This window comes from Oncorhynchus nerka, linkage group LG19, assembly GCF_034236695.1.
Source record: "Oncorhynchus nerka isolate Pitt River linkage group LG19, Oner_Uvic_2.0, whole genome shotgun sequence".
NCBI lineage: Eukaryota > Metazoa > Chordata > Actinopteri > Salmoniformes > Salmonidae > Oncorhynchus > Oncorhynchus nerka.
In genome coordinates this window covers 32686755-32705624 of record NC_088414.1, presented here as the reverse complement: position 1 = coordinate 32705624, position 18870 = coordinate 32686755, and the positions used below count along the sequence as shown (strand labels likewise).

The following is an 18870-nucleotide window of genomic DNA, read 5'->3' as shown; positions in this document are numbered from 1 at the left end:
CAATATCATATGCATCTACTTTTCTCTCATTTTCAGAATCTGTTTAGGTAGGGCATCATATTCAAATAATGTAAACAAATAAAGATAAATAAATAGCCTGAGCTAGGAGGATGTGTAAGTCTCCATGACAACGACCACACCACGTGATGTTAAAAAATGGAAAAGGGAGATAGGGCAGCCTTTTTCAGTGCTGCAGAGCAGCAAGTTATACTTCAGCGGTTTGAGGACCTAAAACATATTTTCAATCACAAAAATAATACAACTGCTGCTGGTAGAGCGAGACAGGCAGCATGGCAGAAAATTGCCGATTCAGTCAACGCGTAAGTAACGTGAGGTGGCATAGATTTTAAATACAGTACCCAGTGAGTGTAGCGTGATGAATTGGTTGATAGCTCTCTGGGTAAAGTGGGCTAACTAACTAGCTTGTTACTCTAGCTACGTTCAGTAATTCGTTAGCTACAGTACAGTCTGACAAGGAACCATGAATGGCTTTGTAATTCCTGTCTGATAGGAAATTTAGCTAAGTTAGCTGTCTGACCAGCATCTTCGAACAGCTAGTATAGCTAGCTAGCTAACCTTATTCTAAAGATAACGGTTACTGTTTAAAGGTTACATGCTTTCCCTCATCCATCTCATCTGTGGTTATCCATTGAAATTGCAAGATGTCAACCTATGGCTTACGACAATATTGCAATTTCAAGTCAAACAGTCAGTGGAGATGAAAGTTACACATAAACACAAAGTAAAAGGCTATTTGTTGTGTGTAGAGAAGATGTTGTAACTACTCATTGATTCAGATTTAACTATTTCACCTACCTGACAGGGTTAATCCATCTGGAGTAAAACGAAGTTGGCTGCAGGTCAAGGTGAAATACAAGAACATGGTACAAACAGGTGAGCTGCACAGTCCGTGCACTGCCCCATAGACTCCACTGTGACGTTTTGTCAAGATACTAATTTACAACGTAATCTCTGATTCCAGCCAAAAAAGCAGATCGGCGGAAGACCACGCTAGGCCCACTGCAACCTGTCTTTTCTGCTGCAGAGGACCTGATGGCTGAAACCCATAAATTCTGTTCCACTATAGACACTATCACAGAGGAAACCTCTTCCACAGAACTCAAGTCAACACTCTCCTGCTCAAACTTTGTGAGAGGCAAGTCTAATCCATTGAGATCACCACTGCATCTTTTTAGATCTGGCATTGACCTCACCATTTTTTAAACACATTTGCAGTGCTAGCAAACCACATGACATCAGAGGAGATCACAGCAGAATCTGGGTCCGAAGTGTCATTGAATAATGTGAGTTGTCGAAAGCTACAGATAACATTCAAGCAGTTGTTTCTCAGCCTACTGTACGTTTGTTAAGTTGACTACTTTGTATGTTTCAGGCACCAGTCGTATACATTGACAATGCTGAAGATATCACGTCAGATTCGTCTATACATGAGGTAGGCCTAATATGGTTTATTCAGAAGAGATGTGTGGTTGGAAAATGTTCAAGTGGAATGTGTTAAATTAATGTATTTGATGCGTATATAGTTATTATATAAAGTATTCTGGAAGTGGCCTAATCAGTTATCAGACCTCATAAAGATAATGGCCTAAACATTACACCTCCGTAGGGTCCAGGCATAAACGAGACCTCACCTGAGGCCACACCATCCACTTCCAAAACATGGGACAGAGAGGTAAGATTACACCAAAAAAAAGTGTTTGCCATGTAAGGTCTAATATTTCTACATTATGAATACAATATACTGAGAGAATTATGGGTGTAATGGCAGCCATTAATACAAATTATGCATTTGATTAAATCTCAATGTTTTTAAGGGGGACAAAAAAAGAAGGCCCTCAAATGTCAAAGTGAAGGACTTGTATATGAAATACTTGCAACAGGAGATTGACTACAAGAGATTAAAGATGCAAAAGATGTCCTTGGAGATGAAATTACTTGAGAAACAATTAAATGTAAGTTCCACACCTTAATGTTTACAAGATGTCACACAAGCAGCATCATGTTAGTAGAATTGTAGGACAGTTAAATACACAATCAACTTAGAACTTTTGCATAAACAAAGTCAAACTTGGTGGTAAAAGGCCCAGGATTGGGAAAAACTAACAGGAAGGCTGTTCAGAATGTAAATTAACCTAAAACCATCCACATCACTTCAACAACCAGTTGTCATATTTCTAATTTCACCAAATGTTGGATTTATTCATGAAATTTCTATCAACCTTAGCTCATGTTTACATGTTTCTCTTTTCTTTGCAGTCATGAACGGAAATGAATCATGCTTATGTACAGTTATTGCAATCTTTCAGTTTTACTTATTTAATAAATGTTCCCCCCCCCTCCCCCAAAAAAGGTGTGTCAGATTCCTTTTTCCATTTACTGATCTCTGGAGGGCATATCTCTGGAGTGGTGCAGTGTCTATATGTAGTCAATGGCCTTTTCTCATTTGGGCAGAAGTCTACCCTCCTCCCGTGACCCAGAAAGTGGTCGAGGAGCATGTTAATTTGTTAGTAGGCAAACGGAAGACTGTCCTCCCCTTCTCAATAGCCTCCTTTTGGCAAGGAAGCACAAGTGTAGCTTACCGGAGTCCTTTTCAGAAAAGTTTTGACATCTGCCACACCCCCTATGAATCACCAATTGTTTTCTAAAATCAGAAAAGCATGCAAACATTTAAAAACAATATGCTATCCTTTTATCTAAGGATAGCTTGTACAACTAGCTACATGTATTTTGTGATTCCACCCTGTAAATGTAATTTGCCTGATGATGCATGATTGGAGGAATCATTTCATACAAGCACATTTTCAAATCTCATTAGCTTTTAACTTTAAAAAAAAATGGGGGCCAGAGAGAACAGAGGACATGGGATCCAGGAGTTGAGCAAATCCAATTGAGAAAAGGCCACTGTGGTTCAATCACTTAGGGGTGAAAATGTAATTGTGTGAAATTGTCATAACACTTGGCTGCATGACACAAAGAGCTGAGCAGCAATGCTATCCCTGATTGCTGTACCATCTTGGTAATCACAGTGAACAGGCTCTGGGTTTTTCCGGGGCATCCAACTGAAACAGGGTGGAGCCTCCTTACGAATGATTGCAACGTTATGAAGGACCATGCATGCCACTATTATGTCACAAGCTCTCTGTGGCGATACTCTGAGACCCTTCAAACAACCAAATCGGGACCGTAACGTGGTGAATGTTGTCTTAATGCATGCCCTTGTCTCGTACAGTGCCTCGTTGAAGCAGCTCTCTGCGCCTGGTTTAGGATTCAGGTATGGCGTCATCAAGAATGGAAGACAGGGATACTCATTATCAGCCACAAGCTGCCCATCAAAACAACCTGAGAAGTAAGGGAGGTAAGAGAGACATGCTGAAATCATAGAACTTGGAAGTTGTAACATTTCTCATTGTGATTGTGTAATGTTGTCACCTTGCTGAAACTGATGGTACAGCACACTCTTTTGGAGTATGTGGAAGTCATTCACAGATCCAGGCCACTTTGCCTCAATGTTTGTGATGAGACATTGCGAATCACAAACCATCTGGAAAATATTTACAATGAAGTGAGTTTTCAAATTACATTCTCTAGGAATATATGTTTTAAATATATTATTTCTTTATCACAGTTAAGCATTTACACCTTCCCCAGTATTACCTGCACATTTATGCTGTGAAATGATCTCTGATTAGTATAATCAGATACCTCTGGTCCTGAAGGCGCTTTGATGGATATGTGAGTGGAGTCCACCACACCAATAACATTAGGTAGTCCTGCAACGATCACAGGCGTTAAATTATTTAGATAGCTTACAGTTGAACTTACTAGTACTAACAAAAGCATTGGCCTACTATGAAATACATAACCTGCTATTCTATAAAAGCCGTCTTTAACTTCTTGTTGAGAACAATGACCAGGGAACTTCACGAAATCAGGGAGAATTCTCGTCAGTGCGATGCATACTCTCCGTATGGCTCGACAAACTGTGGATTTGCTCAAGTTTTCAGCGTCACCGACTGCATGCATATATTCTCCACATGCGAAAAAATGTAAACCGATGCAGAGTGTTTGCATTGCTGTAAGCGCACAGCTGCGGAGTGTATCGTTGCTCAATGAAGGTGTCAACAGATCCGCCAGGTATACTATACAATGAGACGAGAAGTGATACCTCTCGTTAATGTATTCTTCCGAAAAACTTAGAGGATTTTGTCTGTCTTTGAACAAACGCTTAGTTCGTATTGTTTTTCTCACAACTTGTGCCCCGATGTCAATTGGATCTCGTAAAAAAGGGCACGCCATCGTTCAAAGCAAAATTCGTGGATGGAAAAAACGTTCATTTGTTTTCTCTGCTGACGGAATATCCGGAATGACATCTTCAAAATAAAAGCCCCCAAATGAATTAATTGTGAATTCAACAAAAACAATATATTAACTGTAATAATTGTGTCAACTATTAAAACAATCACAAATTTAATAATGGCAATAAAAATATATATATTTTCAGTTTGTTTTCCCATTCACTTCAGTGCAAATACTCTCACCAGAGTCCATGAATAGCTTACATGAAATTGAAATACTGTTTGTCTCTGAATATTTAGTGGTAGTGATTGCATAAAAGTTTAAATCCTCCCCTCTTTGCATGAGCAATATAAACTGTGGTGACTGAATGCAATCAATCTGCTTTGGCATGATCATCAATGGTTTTTGCTCTCCACTGTTATTGAAAGGAAATTGCGTACTTACAGTTATAATTAGTGGACAACACATACAGTGCCTCCAGAACATATTCATACCCCTTGACTTATTCCACATTTAGTTGTGTTACGGCCTGAATTAAAAATTTACTAAGTATTCTTCCCCACCCATCCATACACAATATCCCATTATGACAAAGTGCAAACATGTTTTTTGAAATGGTTGCACATTTATTGAAAATTAAATACAGAAATATCTAATTTACATAAGTATTCACATCCCTAAATCAACACTTTGTAGAAGCACCTTTGGCTGAGATTACAGCTTTGAGTCATCTTGGGTATGTCTGTATCAGTTTTGCACATCTGGATTTGGGGATTTTCTCCCATTCTTCCTTGCAGATTTTCTCAAGTTCTGCTAAATTAGATGGGGAGTGGCAGTGAAAAGCAATCTTCAAGTCTTTCCACAGATTTTTTTTTATAGGATTCAAGTCTGGGCTTTGGCTGGGCCACTCAAGGACTTTCCAGCATTTCTTTGGCTGTATGTTTGGGGTCATTGTCCTGTTGGAACGTAAATCTTTGCCCTCAGTCTAAGGTCGTTTGCACTCTGAAGCAGGTTCACATCAAGGATTTGCCTGTATTTGTCTCCATTCATTGTTTTCTCTATCCTTAACAGTCTCCCAGTCCATACCGCTGAAAAGCATTCCCATAGCATGATGCTGCCACCACCATGCTTCACAGTAGGGATGGTGTTAGACGGGTGATGTTGTGCCTGGTTTTCTCCAGACATAGCGCTTTGCATTCAGGCCAAATATTTAAATGTTTGTCTCTTCAGATCACAGAATATCTTGCCTTATGCTCTTGAGTCTTTCACATCCTTTTTGCAAACTCCAGGTTTGTTGTCATGTGGCTTTTTCTCAAGAGTGGCTTCCGTCTGGCCACTCTCCCATAAAGCCTATAGCCTAGAGACTATTGTCTTTCTGGCAGGTTCTCCCATCTCAGCCAAGGAGCTCTGTCAGTGGTCATTGGGTTCTTGGTCACCTCCCTGACCAAGGTCGTTCTTGCCTGGTTGCTCAGTTTGGTCGGACAGCTAGCACTAGGCAGAGTCTGGGTAGTTCCATATTTTTTTCAACTTCCCAATGATGGAGACCACTGTGCTCTTGGAACTTTCAACACTAGAAATGTTTTTAAACACTTCCACAAATATATGCCTCATCACAATCTCGGAGATGTACAGTACCAGTCAACTTTGGACACACCTACTCATTCAAGGGTTTTTATTTATTTTTTACTATTTTCTACATTGTAGAATAATAGTGAAGACATCAAAACAAGGAAATAACACATCATGTAGTAACCAAAAAAGTGTTAAACAAATCAAAATATATTTTGTTTTTGAAATTCTTCAAAGTAGTCACCCTTTTTATTGATGACAGCTTTTCACACTATTGGCATTCTCTCAACCAGCTTCATGGGGTAGTCACCTGGAATGCATTTCAATTAACAGGTGTGCCTTGTTGAAAGTTAATTTGTGGAATTTCTTTCCTTAATGCATTTGAGCCAATCAGTTGTGTTGTGACAAGGTAGGTAGGGGTGGTATACAGAAGATAGCCCTATTTGGTAAAAGACCAAGTCCATATTATGGCAAGAACAGCTCAAATAAGCAAAGTGAAACTAAAGTCCATCATTACTTAAGACATGAAGGTCAGTCAATCTGGAACATTTCAAGAACTTTGAAAGTTCCTTCAAGTGCAGTTTCAAAAACCATCAAGCGCTATGATAAAACTGCCTCTTATGAGGACCACCACAGGAAAGGAAGACCCAGAGTTACCTCTGCTGCAGAGGATAAGTTCATTAGAGTTACTAGGCTCAGAAATTGCAGCCCAAATAAATGCTTCACAGAGTTCAGGTAACAGAAACAACTCAACATCAACTGTTCAGATGAGACTGCATGAATCAGGCCTTCATGGTCGAATTTCTGCAAAGAAACCACTACTAAAGGACACCAATAAGAAGAAGAGAATTGCTTGGCCAAGAAACACAAGCAATGGACATTAGACTGGTGGAATTCTGTCCTTTGGTCTGATGATTCCAAATTTGCGATTTTTGGTTCCAACTGCCGTGTCTTTGTGAAACTCAGAGTATGTGAACGGATTATCTCCGCATGTGTGGTTACCACTATGAAGCATGGAGGAGGAGGTGGTGTGATGGTGCTTTCCTGATGACACTGTCTGTGATTTATTCAGAATTCAAGGCACACTTAACCAGCATGGCTACCACAGCATTCTGCAGCGATACGCCATCCCATCTGGTTTGAGCTTAGTGGGACTATCATTTGTTTTTCAACAGGACAATGACCCAACACACCTCCAGGCTTTGTAAGGGATATTTGACCAAGAAGGAGAGTGATGGAGTGCTGCATCAGATGACCTGGTCTCCACAATCACCTGACCTCAACCCAATTGACATGATTTGGGATTATTTGGGGCACAAAGTGAAGGAAAAGCAGCCAACAGTGCTCAGCATATGTGGGAACTCCTTCAAGACTGTTGGAAAAGCATTCCAGGTGAAGCTGGTTGAGAGAATGACAAGCGTGTGCAAAGCTGTCATCAAGGCAACGGGTGGCTACATTGAAGAATCTCAAATATAAATGATTTATTTAACACTTTTTTTTGGTTACTACATGATTCCATATGTGTTATGTCATAGTTTTAATGTCTTCACTATTATTCTACAATGTAGAAAATAGTCAATATAAAGAAAAACTCTTGAATGAGTAGGTGTGTCAACTTTTGACTGGTACTGTGCGTACAGTTCCTTGGACTTCAAGGTATAGTTTCTACTCTGACAACTATGGGACCTTCTATATAATAACAATTTGGGGGGTGCTTACATCTGTCCTGTTGCAGGCAAGTGTGTAATCTAAATGTTGTTTTTTGGGGTCACAGTATGGGTAGCCATTGTACAGTGCCCCTGGAGCAATTAGGGTTAAGTGCCTTGCTCAAGGGCACAGTGACAGATTATATATTTTTGACCTCGTCAGCTCCAGTATTTGAACCAACCTTTGGTTACCGGCCCACGTTCTAACCTTGCGGCTACCTGCCGCACGACAGGTGTGTTTCTTTCTAAAAAATCATGTCCAAACAATTGAATTGGACTCCAATGAAGTTGTAGCGACATCCCAAGGACGATCAAAGGAAATTGGATGCACCTAAGCTCAATTTGGAGTGCCATAGCAAAGGGGTGTGAATACTTACATATTTCTGTATTTCATTTAAATTTAAAAACATGTTTTCACTTTGTCATAACGGGGTATTGTGTGTAGATAGGTGAGGGAAAAAATATTGAATCCATTTTGAATTCAGGCTGTAACACCAACTAAATGTGGTTTAAGTCAAGGGGTATGAATATTTCCTGAAGGCACTACATGTGCGTCATAATTTGGGCCTTGTTGCTAAAGTGCATTTGTCAGAGCAGAACAGATGTTGAGGATTAGGTTCATGTGTCAAATAAAGCCGCTGCTCCATGGAGAACCCAGCAGTGCATCAAGACTGTCGACCGAGGTATGCAGTGTCCTAGAATTAGCTGACAGAATGACCGTGCGAATGCCTGACCATCCATGAGACCTCTAACTAATAAAGAAGGGGACACCACTACATAGTACACAACACTTGAGAGAAAGTAACATAATTGTAGTACAGTACTATTGATTCTGGGTCTGCAAATTATAATTTTTTAAATTCCAGATACTAAAAATGCTTTTTATTCTGCATGTAAAAACTATAGATACATGTTTTACTTTACAGAGTTCATGCATAAAGATAATACATATAATTTGAATATTGCATTTTCGGGTTCATGTTCACACTGCTTAAGTTCACATTCAACTAGCACCATCTTGTATAAAAATTGCTTTGAAATGAATAAAAACTAAATACATTATCTTCAGTAAGAAAAATGGAATCTGTCCTTTAAAAATTGCTTTCATACAGGAATACTTTTAGGCAGAAAACAGAAAGTTATGAAATCAGTTTAAGTTGTTTTACCCATTGTGTAAGTAAAACATCCAAACCCTGGTAGTTGTCCAACATGCACAAAACAAAGAAATTAAGCATAAGTTTGGAGGGATATTGTTGCCACATGTAGTCGACAAACCAGGTCTTGAACCCTAACCAAAACATTCTCCAGGCCTCTCTTTCATTGTAGCTAACATAATTATTTGTTTGAAGTCATCCCATCTAGTTGATGCAGGTGCTGAAATGACTGATAATATTACAGCAAAATTATAACTTGGTTTAATTTACTACTGCATTGAGCTGTCCTGTAAAGAACACTTCACAGTTTGTTCTTCTTCAATGGTTGCGGTTGGTCCATTTCTGACCTGTCGCCACTGGTAGTGAAAGCGATTCTTTGGTTAACTCTTTTCCCAATAGTCTCCACCTGGAAAGGACAAAACAGTTACTTTGGAAACTGCTGGACTGTCTATTACTCAACTTTTTTCAAATACTAATGGGACTCACTAAGCATGCTGCTGTGAATGGATCTTTGGCTTTTTGTCAGCACAGCCTTCCAAAAGAAAAGACAACCTTTTTTTGGTCTTAGGGTGTTTTCATAATCTCATCAGAGTCCTAGACATTGTTCACGTCTTACTGTAGGATGACTATTAGCCTCGCGGTTAGAGTGTTGGACCAGTTCGAAAAGGTGAAAAATCTGCCGATGTGCCCTTGACTAAGGCACTTATCCCTAATGTGCTCCAGGGCCATACTACTATGGCTGAACCTGTAAAACAACACATTTCACTGCACCTATCCGGTGTATGTTACAAAACATATACTTTTTTACTGTGGCCGTGGTTACTCGCCTGGAAGCCAATATGCTGGAGTTGGTCGTGCAAGCTGTCCAAGATCCTTCTGCCGTCAAAGATGAAGGCAGGTTTCAGCATGGCTTTATGGATCCTCTCATAGTCCAGTTCCTGCAATACAAATATAGACTTCATGGTTTACATTGAGAGCTTCCTTTCATCAATGAACAGTGCAGCGGTATGTTATTGTATAAGTGGCACCAAAATATCTGTGTGGCCAGAGTCATCTCCTTGCCATTTGATGAGTGAGTAGCTTAAAAATGTAAATACACACCGTGAACATATCCCACTCTGTGCAGATCACAATTGCATGGGCATTCTCACAAGCCTTGTATGGGTCTGTGACGATGGTGACTAGACGAGAAACTAGGATGAGCGAGAATAAACAAGGATTACTTCATGCATATAAATACAACTTTTTCACACAATTGTAAAACAAAACATTAATCCCATCTCATTAGAATGAGCGGAAAAAAAAGTCTCCCACGTTATGGCAACTAACACCTAACACAGAGAGAACAGAACACCCCTTGAAATATCATTATGTATTCAATAAAGGTATTCTTGTTAATCTTCTTTAAGATTTACTGTTATATTAATTTACAGAAAGAACACTGTGGCTACCTGTGGCAGTGTCATGTCTTTCTGAGGGTGTGGGCTTAGTCAGGTCCTGCATGATCTGCTCAGCTTTAACCTTTGGGTCATAGATGTGTAGACAGGCTCCCTCCTCCAGCAGGTAACGACTGATGTAGATACTAGAGGATTCCCTAAAAACAAAATGCACACAAGGATATGAGTATATGAGCTTGGAGGGGGCAACAGGACAATACGCTCAGAGCTTTGGATGTAAGCAGATAAATATTTGAAATGCCCCTCCATACCTTGTATCGCCAGTGTTTTTCTTGAAAGCAAATCCGAGCAAGGCTATCTTCTTGTCTGTCACTGTGTTGAAGAGGCAGTTGATTATCCGTGAGGAGAATCGTTTTCGCTGGTAGTCGTTTATCTCTATAACCTGGGAGACACAACAATGAGATGTTCAACATTTGTCATTGTGATACTGTATTTTACTGACCGTAAAACAAAAAAGTGTTACAGCAATGTCTTATCAAATGAGAAACGAGTTCTGTATTGCACTACTTTGAGTTGATGATAAAAGCACACCTGTTGCCAGTATCTTGCAACCTCGGGTAAGTTCAGCACCTCGCATAGGTACACAAGATTGAGAACGTCTTTCTGGAAACAGCTGCCACCAAATCCTGTGAAACAAAAACACAGAATGTATCATGACTGAACTCATCCACTCACATCCCACTTTTCCATAACTGAAACACAATCACTCAGTCATCCAATGATCTCATCCAACCACAACTTAACTGTTACTACCCCACAACTCAACCACTCCCGCCTTGCTTCTCTCCCACTCACCTACGCTGGCCTTCAGGAAGCGGCTGCCTATTCTCTGGTCTGTCCCAATGGCATGTGCCACCTCCTCCACATCAGCACCGGTTACCTCACAGAGGGCACTGATAGAGTTGATGCTACTGATACGTTGGGCAAGAAAGGCATTGGCTGCCTATAATTTGTTTTGGGGAAAACCAAGGATAGAGAAGTGAGCCAATGAATAAAGGCAGGAAACATTGCAGGAGGTGTCTCAGATAGAGGTCGACCGATTAATCGGAATGGCTGATTTCAAGTTTTCATAATCGGAAATCGGTATTTTTGGATACCGATTTGGCAGATTTTTTTTTTTTTCAATCTTGCAACCTAACAGTTAACTAGTCCAACGCTCTAACCACCTGCCTCTCATCCATGAGGAGCCTGCCTGTTACGCGAATGCAGTAAGAAGCCACGGTAGGTTGCTAGCTAGCATTTAACTTATCATATAAAAAACAATCAATCAATCATAATCACTAGTTAACTACACATGGTTGATGATATTACTAGTTTATCTAGCGTGTCCTGCGTTGCATATAATTGATGCAACGTGGGGGGATGATTTAACCTAACCATGCACGACTGTACTTAACCATAAACACCAATGCCTTTCTTAAAATCAATACACAGAAGTATATATTTTAAACCTGCATATTTAGCTAAAAGTAATCCAGGTTAGCAGGCAATATTAACCAGTAGAAATTGTGTCACTTCTCTTGCGTTCATTGCACGCAGAGTCAGGGTATATGCAACAGTTTGAGTAGCCTGGCTCGTTGCGAACTAATTTGCCAGAAGTTTACGTAATTATGACATAACATTGAAGGTTGTACAATGTAACAGGAATATTTAGACTTAGGGATGCCAGGAATATTTAGACTTAGGGATGCCACCCGTTTAGATAAAATACGGAACGGTTCCGTATTTCACTGAAATAATAAACGTTTTGTTTTCTAAATTAGTTTCCGGATTCGACCATATTAATGACCAAAAGCTCGTATTTCTGTGTGTTATTGTGTTATAATTAAGTCTATTATTTGATATTTGGTAGAGCAGTCTGACTGAGCAGTGGTAGGCAGCAGCAGGCTGGTAAGCATTCATTCAAACAGCACTTTTGTGCGTTTGCCAGCAGCTCATCGCTGTGCTTCAAGCTTTGAGCTGTTTATGACTTCAAGCCTATCAACTCCCGAGATTAGGCTGGTGTAACCGATGTGAAATGGCTAGCTAGTTAGCGGGGTGCGCGCTAATAGCGTTTCAAACGGTTGTTCCCCTTGCTCTGCAAGGGCCGTGGCTTTTGTGGAGAGATGGGTAACGCTGCTTCGAGGGTGGCTGTTGTCGATGTGTTCCTGGTTCGAGCCCAGGTTGGGGCGAGGAGAGTGACGGAAGCTATACTGTTACACTGGCAATACTAAAGTGCCTATAAGAACATCCAATAGTCAAAGGTATATGAAATACAAATTGTATAGAGAAATAGTCCTTTAAATACTATATTAACTACAACCTAAAACCTCTTATCTTGGAATATTGAAGTCTCATGTTAAAAGGAACAACCAGCTTTCATATGTTCTGAGCAAGGAACTTAATCGTTAACTTTTTTACATGGCACATATTGCACTTTTACTTTCTTCTCCAACACGTTTTTGCATTATTTAAACCAAAATTGAATATATTTCATTATTTATTTGAGGCTAAATGGATTTTTATTGATGTATTATATTAAGTTAAAATAAGTGTTCATTCAGTATTGTTGTAATTGTCATTATTCCAAAAAAATAAAAATAAATCGGGCGATTAATCGGTATCGGGTTTTTGGGTCCTCCAATAATCGGTATCGGCGTTGAAAAAATCATAATCGGTCGACCTCTAGTCTCAGATCGTAACGCTGCTGACCTGAGATTATATACAGTAATGTACAGAAGGACATAGAAGGACATATAAATACCAGCTTGGAAAGCTCAGAGGACCAGGTATTGGTGGTGATGATCTTGTTCTTGGGGACCCAGTGTTCATAGATGCTCCGCAAGGCCTGAATAGCATGTTGGCCCTCAGGGGTCTCATCCCCCCCAATCAATACCCTGTCTGGATTCTTCAGATCAGTGATGGCTGTTCCCTCAGCAAGAAACTCTGGGTTTGAGAGAACCTGCAGGAGAACAAGATCATAATTTTAAAGACCTGAAGACATGGCAGGTAGATGAAAGTAGACGTTTGATGTGCAGTCCATCCACCCATGCAAGCCTGTCCCCTGAAATCACCTGGAAGCTGAGGCTACTCTTGGTGTTGGCATTGAAGATGCGGCGGATGCTCTCAGCAGCACGTACAGGAACTGTGCTTTTCTCCACAACAATCTTACAGCCACTGGAGACGTCGGCAATGCGCCGGGCACATGCTTCTATGTACTTCAGGTCTGCTGCTCGACCCTTACCAATCCCAAATGTCTTGGTAGGCGTATTAACCTGGCAAAGGAAAGGGGAAATGTTTCAGGTGGATTCAATCATCTTTCACCATCACTGCATTTTGGGGCGGCAGGTAGCCTAGTGGTTTGAGCATTTGGCCAGTTAACTAAAGGTCACTAGGTCGAATCCCCGAGCAGACAAGGTAGAATATCTGTCTGTGTCCTTGAGCAAGGCACTTAACCCTAATTGCTGACCCTGGTCGTGACCCCCAGAGGTTGTCTTAGGGGAAGATATGCAAAAAAGGACAAATAGGACAAATATAAACAACCACCATATGATTACTATTACCTTCAAAGAAAGCAAAACTGAGACACATGTCTCAACAAATACTTCCAATGAAAGCAATTGACATAAGAAAGGAAAGTGTTGAAAATGAGTATTTACAGATATGAAGACCAGGTCTGCATTTTTTATGGCCTCATCAATGTCTGTGGAGAAGAAAAGGTTGACCCCGCGGCATGAGTCCACCACTTCATGGAGTCCAAGCTAGAAAGAGAGAGAGGTTGTTAGAGCACAAGTGTCAAAAGTATCATGAGAGATCAAAAGTCAAGTGGCCAAAATGAATGACTTTACGTGGCAACACTAGAAGCTGGAAATATTGGAAAGACCAATACAAGTTAGGACAGATCTTTGAGAAACCTGGATATGAATGAGTAATACAGTTTTACTTAATTTCCTGCAGTTGAGACAAATTCTACTAAATTGGGATCTATTCCGATAGTTTCTTGTAATAATCTTGTCTCCCACTCACCTCAAAGATGGGAAGGCTATCAGAATTCCAGGCACGGATGCGGTCCTCGTTCACGTCAACAACGGTAACCGTCACTTCAGGGCACATCTGGGCGATGACGCTGCAGGTGGGACCGCCCACATAGCCAGCCCCAATACAACAGATCCTCCTCACCTCCATCATTCTCCCTCTCGAGAAAGAAAATACAATCATGTAAGACGGGGGTCTACATACACATTTTTTCAATGGATTGAGTGATAAAATAGCTATATTTTTTCCCAACATTTCCATTTAACAGAAACTAAGCAAATACAGATGGGCCTGTCATTTATTTTAACCCCTGGCACTACTGACATCCTTTACCAAGCAGGGTGTCAATTACATACAGTGCATTCGGACAGTATTCAGATCCATTAACTTTTTCCACATTTTGTTAAATTACAGCCGTACTCTAAAATTGATACAATAATTTCCCCTCCTCAATCTACACACAATACCCCTTAATGACAAAGCAAAACCACTTAAGTTTAAAAAAACGGAAATAACACATTTACATAAGTATTCAGACTCTTTACTCAGTACTTTGTTGAAATGCTTTTGGCAGTGATTACAGCCTTGAGTCTTCTTGGGTATGGTGCTACAAGCTTGTAACGTTCAAGTCTGTGGGCACTGGCTGGGCCACTCAAGGACATTCAGAGACTTGTCACGAAGCCACTCCTACGTTGTCTTGGACGTGTGCTTAGGGTCGTTGTCCTGTTGGAAGGTGATCCTTCGCCCCCAGTCTGAGGTCCTGAGCAGGTTTTCATCTGCCAAAGAGTTCAATCTTGGTTTCATCAGACCAGAGAATCTTGTTTCTCATGGTCTGAGAGTCCTTTAGGTGCCTTTTTGGCAAACTCCAAATGGGCTGTCATGTGCCTTTTACTGAGGAGTGGCTTCCGTCTGGCCACTCTACCATAGAGGCCTGATTGGTGGAGTGCTGTAGAGATGGTTGTCCTTCTGGAAGGTTCTCCCATCTCCACAGAGGAACTCTGGAGCTCTGTCGGAGTGACCATCGGGTTCTTGGTCACCTACCTGACCAAGGCCCTTCTCCCCCGATTGCTCCGTTTGGCCAGGCGGCCAGCTCTAGGAAGTGTCTTGGTGGTTCCAAACTACTTCCATTTAAGAATGATGAGGCCATTTTTGGTGTACTCCAGATCTGTGCCTCGACACATTCCTGTCTCTGAGCTCTACGGACAATTCCTTCGACCTCATGGCTTGGTTTTTGCTCTGACATGCACTGTCAACCTTTATATAGACAGGTGCTTGCCTTTCCAAATCATGTCCAATCAATTGAATTTACCACAGGTGGACTTCAATCAAGTTGTAGAAACATCTTAAGGATGACCAATGGAAACAGGATGTACCTGAGCTCAATTTCGAGTCGCATAGCAAAAGGTCTGAATATATAAATGAGGTATTTCTGTTATATATTTAATCAATTTGCAAAACTTCCTAAAAACAAATTTGCTTTTTCATTATGGGGTATTGTGTGTAGATTTATTAGGAAAAATATTTATTTACTCAATTTTAGAATAAGGCTGTAACAACAAAATGTGGAAAAAGTCAAGGGGTCTGAAGACTTTCCGAATGCTCTGTATATGCATTTTCTAATAACTTGCCGTAATAGTAAAGTTTAGTTTGTCATGGTGTACAACATTGGAATATAAGAGCTGAATTGCAGTGTACAGTCCATGCCTTAATAATTATATAAACAAAGTAATAAACTAAAGCCTCGAAAATATATATTTTTTAGACCAGCACATCAGCCCATGGTTTCAGTCAAGCCTTTGAGTTTGTCCTTTCCCAAGGATGTCTGGTATCCAGCACGTCATTGAGAAGGGCTCCAGCCTCGAGGTCAAAACGTTGGCAGGATTCTCACCGGGATTTTTTAACAAGGTGGTGCTGCCGAATATGGCTGGGGTGGAGGCCCGAGAGATTTGTGTTTTTGAACACCTGCCATATAAATATATGTTTTACTTCGTGGCACAGCCAGTCCAAAAGATGGCACAGTGCCTCTCATTTTTTGGTGAGAACCCTGGTTGGCTTTATGTGCTATGCTATTTGAAAGTCAATACTGACTATCAAAACTAAAATGATTTTCAAAGCATAATCTGAATGTTTCATGGCAATACCTTCAAGATTGAGTTGAATTCCCCAGTGGGTATCAATGGAATTAAAAGGAAAATTCTGTGTAGCAAATTAAGCCACCTCTATTTGACCAGTTTTCCCCTCACTCTACCTATGCTGCCACACTGTCTCTAAATCACAGAGGGCTCTATGTGCAGTCAGATGGAACTTCCTGGGACTACTGTCAGTCAACACACGACCGTGCGCACACATAATTGGCCCCTAGCCCTCCACCGCACTAGATACAAATGATACATTATTCCCAACTTTTACCATGTACAGGATCTGCCAGATATGAGTATACCCTTTATTAGTAGTAAATCAGTTATTTATTTGTATTTTTCCCCCAAATTTAACTAGGCAAGTCAGTTAAGAACAAATTCTTATTTACAATGTAGGTCTACCCCTAAAGACACTGGGCCAATTGTGCGCCGGCCTACGGGACTCCCAATCACAGACGGTTGTGATACAACCTGGAATTGAACCAGGGTCTGTAGTGACGCCTCCAGCACTGAGATGCAGTGCATTAGACTGCTGCACCACTAGGGAGACCAATCATCACAGTAACCAGACCAATGTCAAGAATCTTTCGAGGGATGATTAGGAACAGATCTGGATATTGAACGACCCAAAGAAACCATCGAAAATTATTCAGTGAACAAAACTGCATTTCACAATCAGAACCCCTTTTGTGGCCGGTGAGGAACCAAGCACACAACTAAATCTACAAAGATGGTTAATTGGTCACAAAAATCTATATTTCGCAATGGTTATTTGTATCCGGACTTGAACCCCACTGAAAACCTGTAGTATGAATTGAAAAGGGCAGTCCATATGCGCAGGCGAAGGATATCAAGGATCTGGAAAGATTCTGAATGTTCTAAGATTTCTCCCAATGTGTTCTCCAATCTCATAAAACCTTTCAGAAAAAAGCTCCGTGTGGTTGTCCTCGTAAGTGGAGGGTTCTGAAGTATTGATTACAGGAGAGACTTAACTTGTTATACAATTGCTCCGAGAAAGATTTTGTTTAAGTATAAAATAAAATTGAGCATACAATATAGCTACTGTAGCTCAGTATTTGTATTTATTTTATACAGTCTTATTTCAACATCTTTATCAAGGGATCCAATTCCGGAACCAACTAGAGTCGGTAACGTATAAACGTGTGGGTTTAAAACTTCCCACACGGTAATTTAGAGTTTAAAACTTGGCCACACGTTTCAGGTGGGGGCCAACACTTCGATGTTATTTGCTAGCTAGCTACCTAACGGTATCTCGGTAATTTGCGCCTGTACACCAGCCACCTATAATTTATCCATACCTGTTATTTACATGAATGGATCCCCATCTAGTCGATCATCAATGTGTTTAGCTAGCTAACGTTACAAAGCCGATTTGGATAGCTTATTTTTGGGGGGCTAACTAGCTAGCCCACTAAACACAAAACACTTACCAGTGTTTAATGATGGGTGCGCTGTTCAACCGAATACAATTTCACAGACTATCAACCACATTAAAGTGATTCCGTTTTATTTTCTTCCAGGGGTATGATTGCTGGTCTGTGGTGATGACGATCAGAAGTGGTGTGGACGCATGCTCCAGTGAAAAGAGTTTGGTATGCTGAGTGCCACCGTGAGACTTCTATCTAAATCTCAAACAGGGCGGCGGGGTTTCACATTCCTTTAGCATCACATCCCCACTGATGCTTACCAGAAATGTGTTAATTTAAGAAGACGCAACCATTCAGTCTATGGCACAAAGTTACAGAAGTTCACATTATACAATTTATTACAGGGTAATTACATTGTTATGCCAGTGTGTGGCTGAAAAATCTTGTTCGAAGGGGTTTAGGATTTAGTTATTTGAGATCCAGTTCATGTAGTTTAAGTATTGATTGCCTATCACTAGTTAGTACATGGGTGTGACAGAAACATTTGCAAATGTAATGAAAACACATTATTTCACATATTGAGTATTATTTATAAACCTTGGAGACAAAACATGAAGCTGAGCAAAAGACAACTATAGCAGAAGGAAGTTGATCAGATTGATATGGGAGAGATGGTGGGAGTGTACTATATTCTATTAGTCCAATGATAATACAATACCATCACACTGACGGATGAATGGAGAACAGCATAGAAAAACATAGTGGAATTTGTAACAGTGTCACAAAAGCAATCCACTCATCGTAATGATTTAATCGTAAACCGTGAGGCACAACCCAGCTCAATTTGAGACCAGACATGCACAGACCACAGCGGAGTGTCCTTCCCCGTTGTTATTATAGAGCGAGTAACTCAGCTGGGTGGAGAAAAAAACAGTACGTCTCATATCCTGTTATTTTTATTTTATATTTTTCTTTCTGCATTGTTGGGAGGGGTTCGTAAGTACGCATTTGGAATTTGCAAATAAAAGCCATGGGAATTGTCTCACAGCCCAATCGTAGTCCCTCATTCCATACACATTACGGTAGTATTATGCTAGGCAACCGTGGTGCTGTTCAATAAGGATATT

At 40.5% G+C, this 18870-nt stretch overlaps 2 protein-coding genes across 2 annotated transcripts; one reads left to right on the top strand and one right to left on the bottom strand.

The window, feature by feature from the left end:
* The first annotated feature begins 237 nt into the window (after positions 1-237).
* Positions 238-18785, top strand: LOC115101433 (uncharacterized). Its single transcript, XM_065004886.1, has 9 exons — positions 238-320; positions 824-894; positions 983-1156; positions 1237-1304; positions 1394-1453; positions 1628-1693; positions 1836-1973; positions 3251-3376; positions 17897-18785. Exons 2-8 carry the CDS (start codon positions 882-884, stop codon positions 3362-3364), a joined length of 633 nt encoding a protein of 210 aa, XP_064860958.1. The 5' UTR covers positions 238-320; positions 824-881; the 3' UTR covers positions 3365-3376; positions 17897-18785.
* Positions 8460-17968, bottom strand: LOC115101431 (UDP-glucose 6-dehydrogenase-like). Its single transcript, XM_029620908.2, has 12 exons — positions 17807-17968; positions 14209-14377; positions 13842-13943; positions 13257-13457; positions 12947-13144; positions 10999-11146; positions 10735-10829; positions 10455-10585; positions 10198-10340; positions 9848-9939; positions 9574-9684; positions 8460-9152 (listed from the first exon to the last, which is right to left on the bottom strand). The coding sequence occupies exons 2-12, from the start codon at positions 14368-14370 to the stop codon at positions 9048-9050; spliced, it is 1488 nt and encodes a 495-aa protein (XP_029476768.2). The 5' UTR covers positions 14371-14377; positions 17807-17968; the 3' UTR covers positions 8460-9047.
* Positions 18786-18870: the final 85 nt, after the last annotated feature.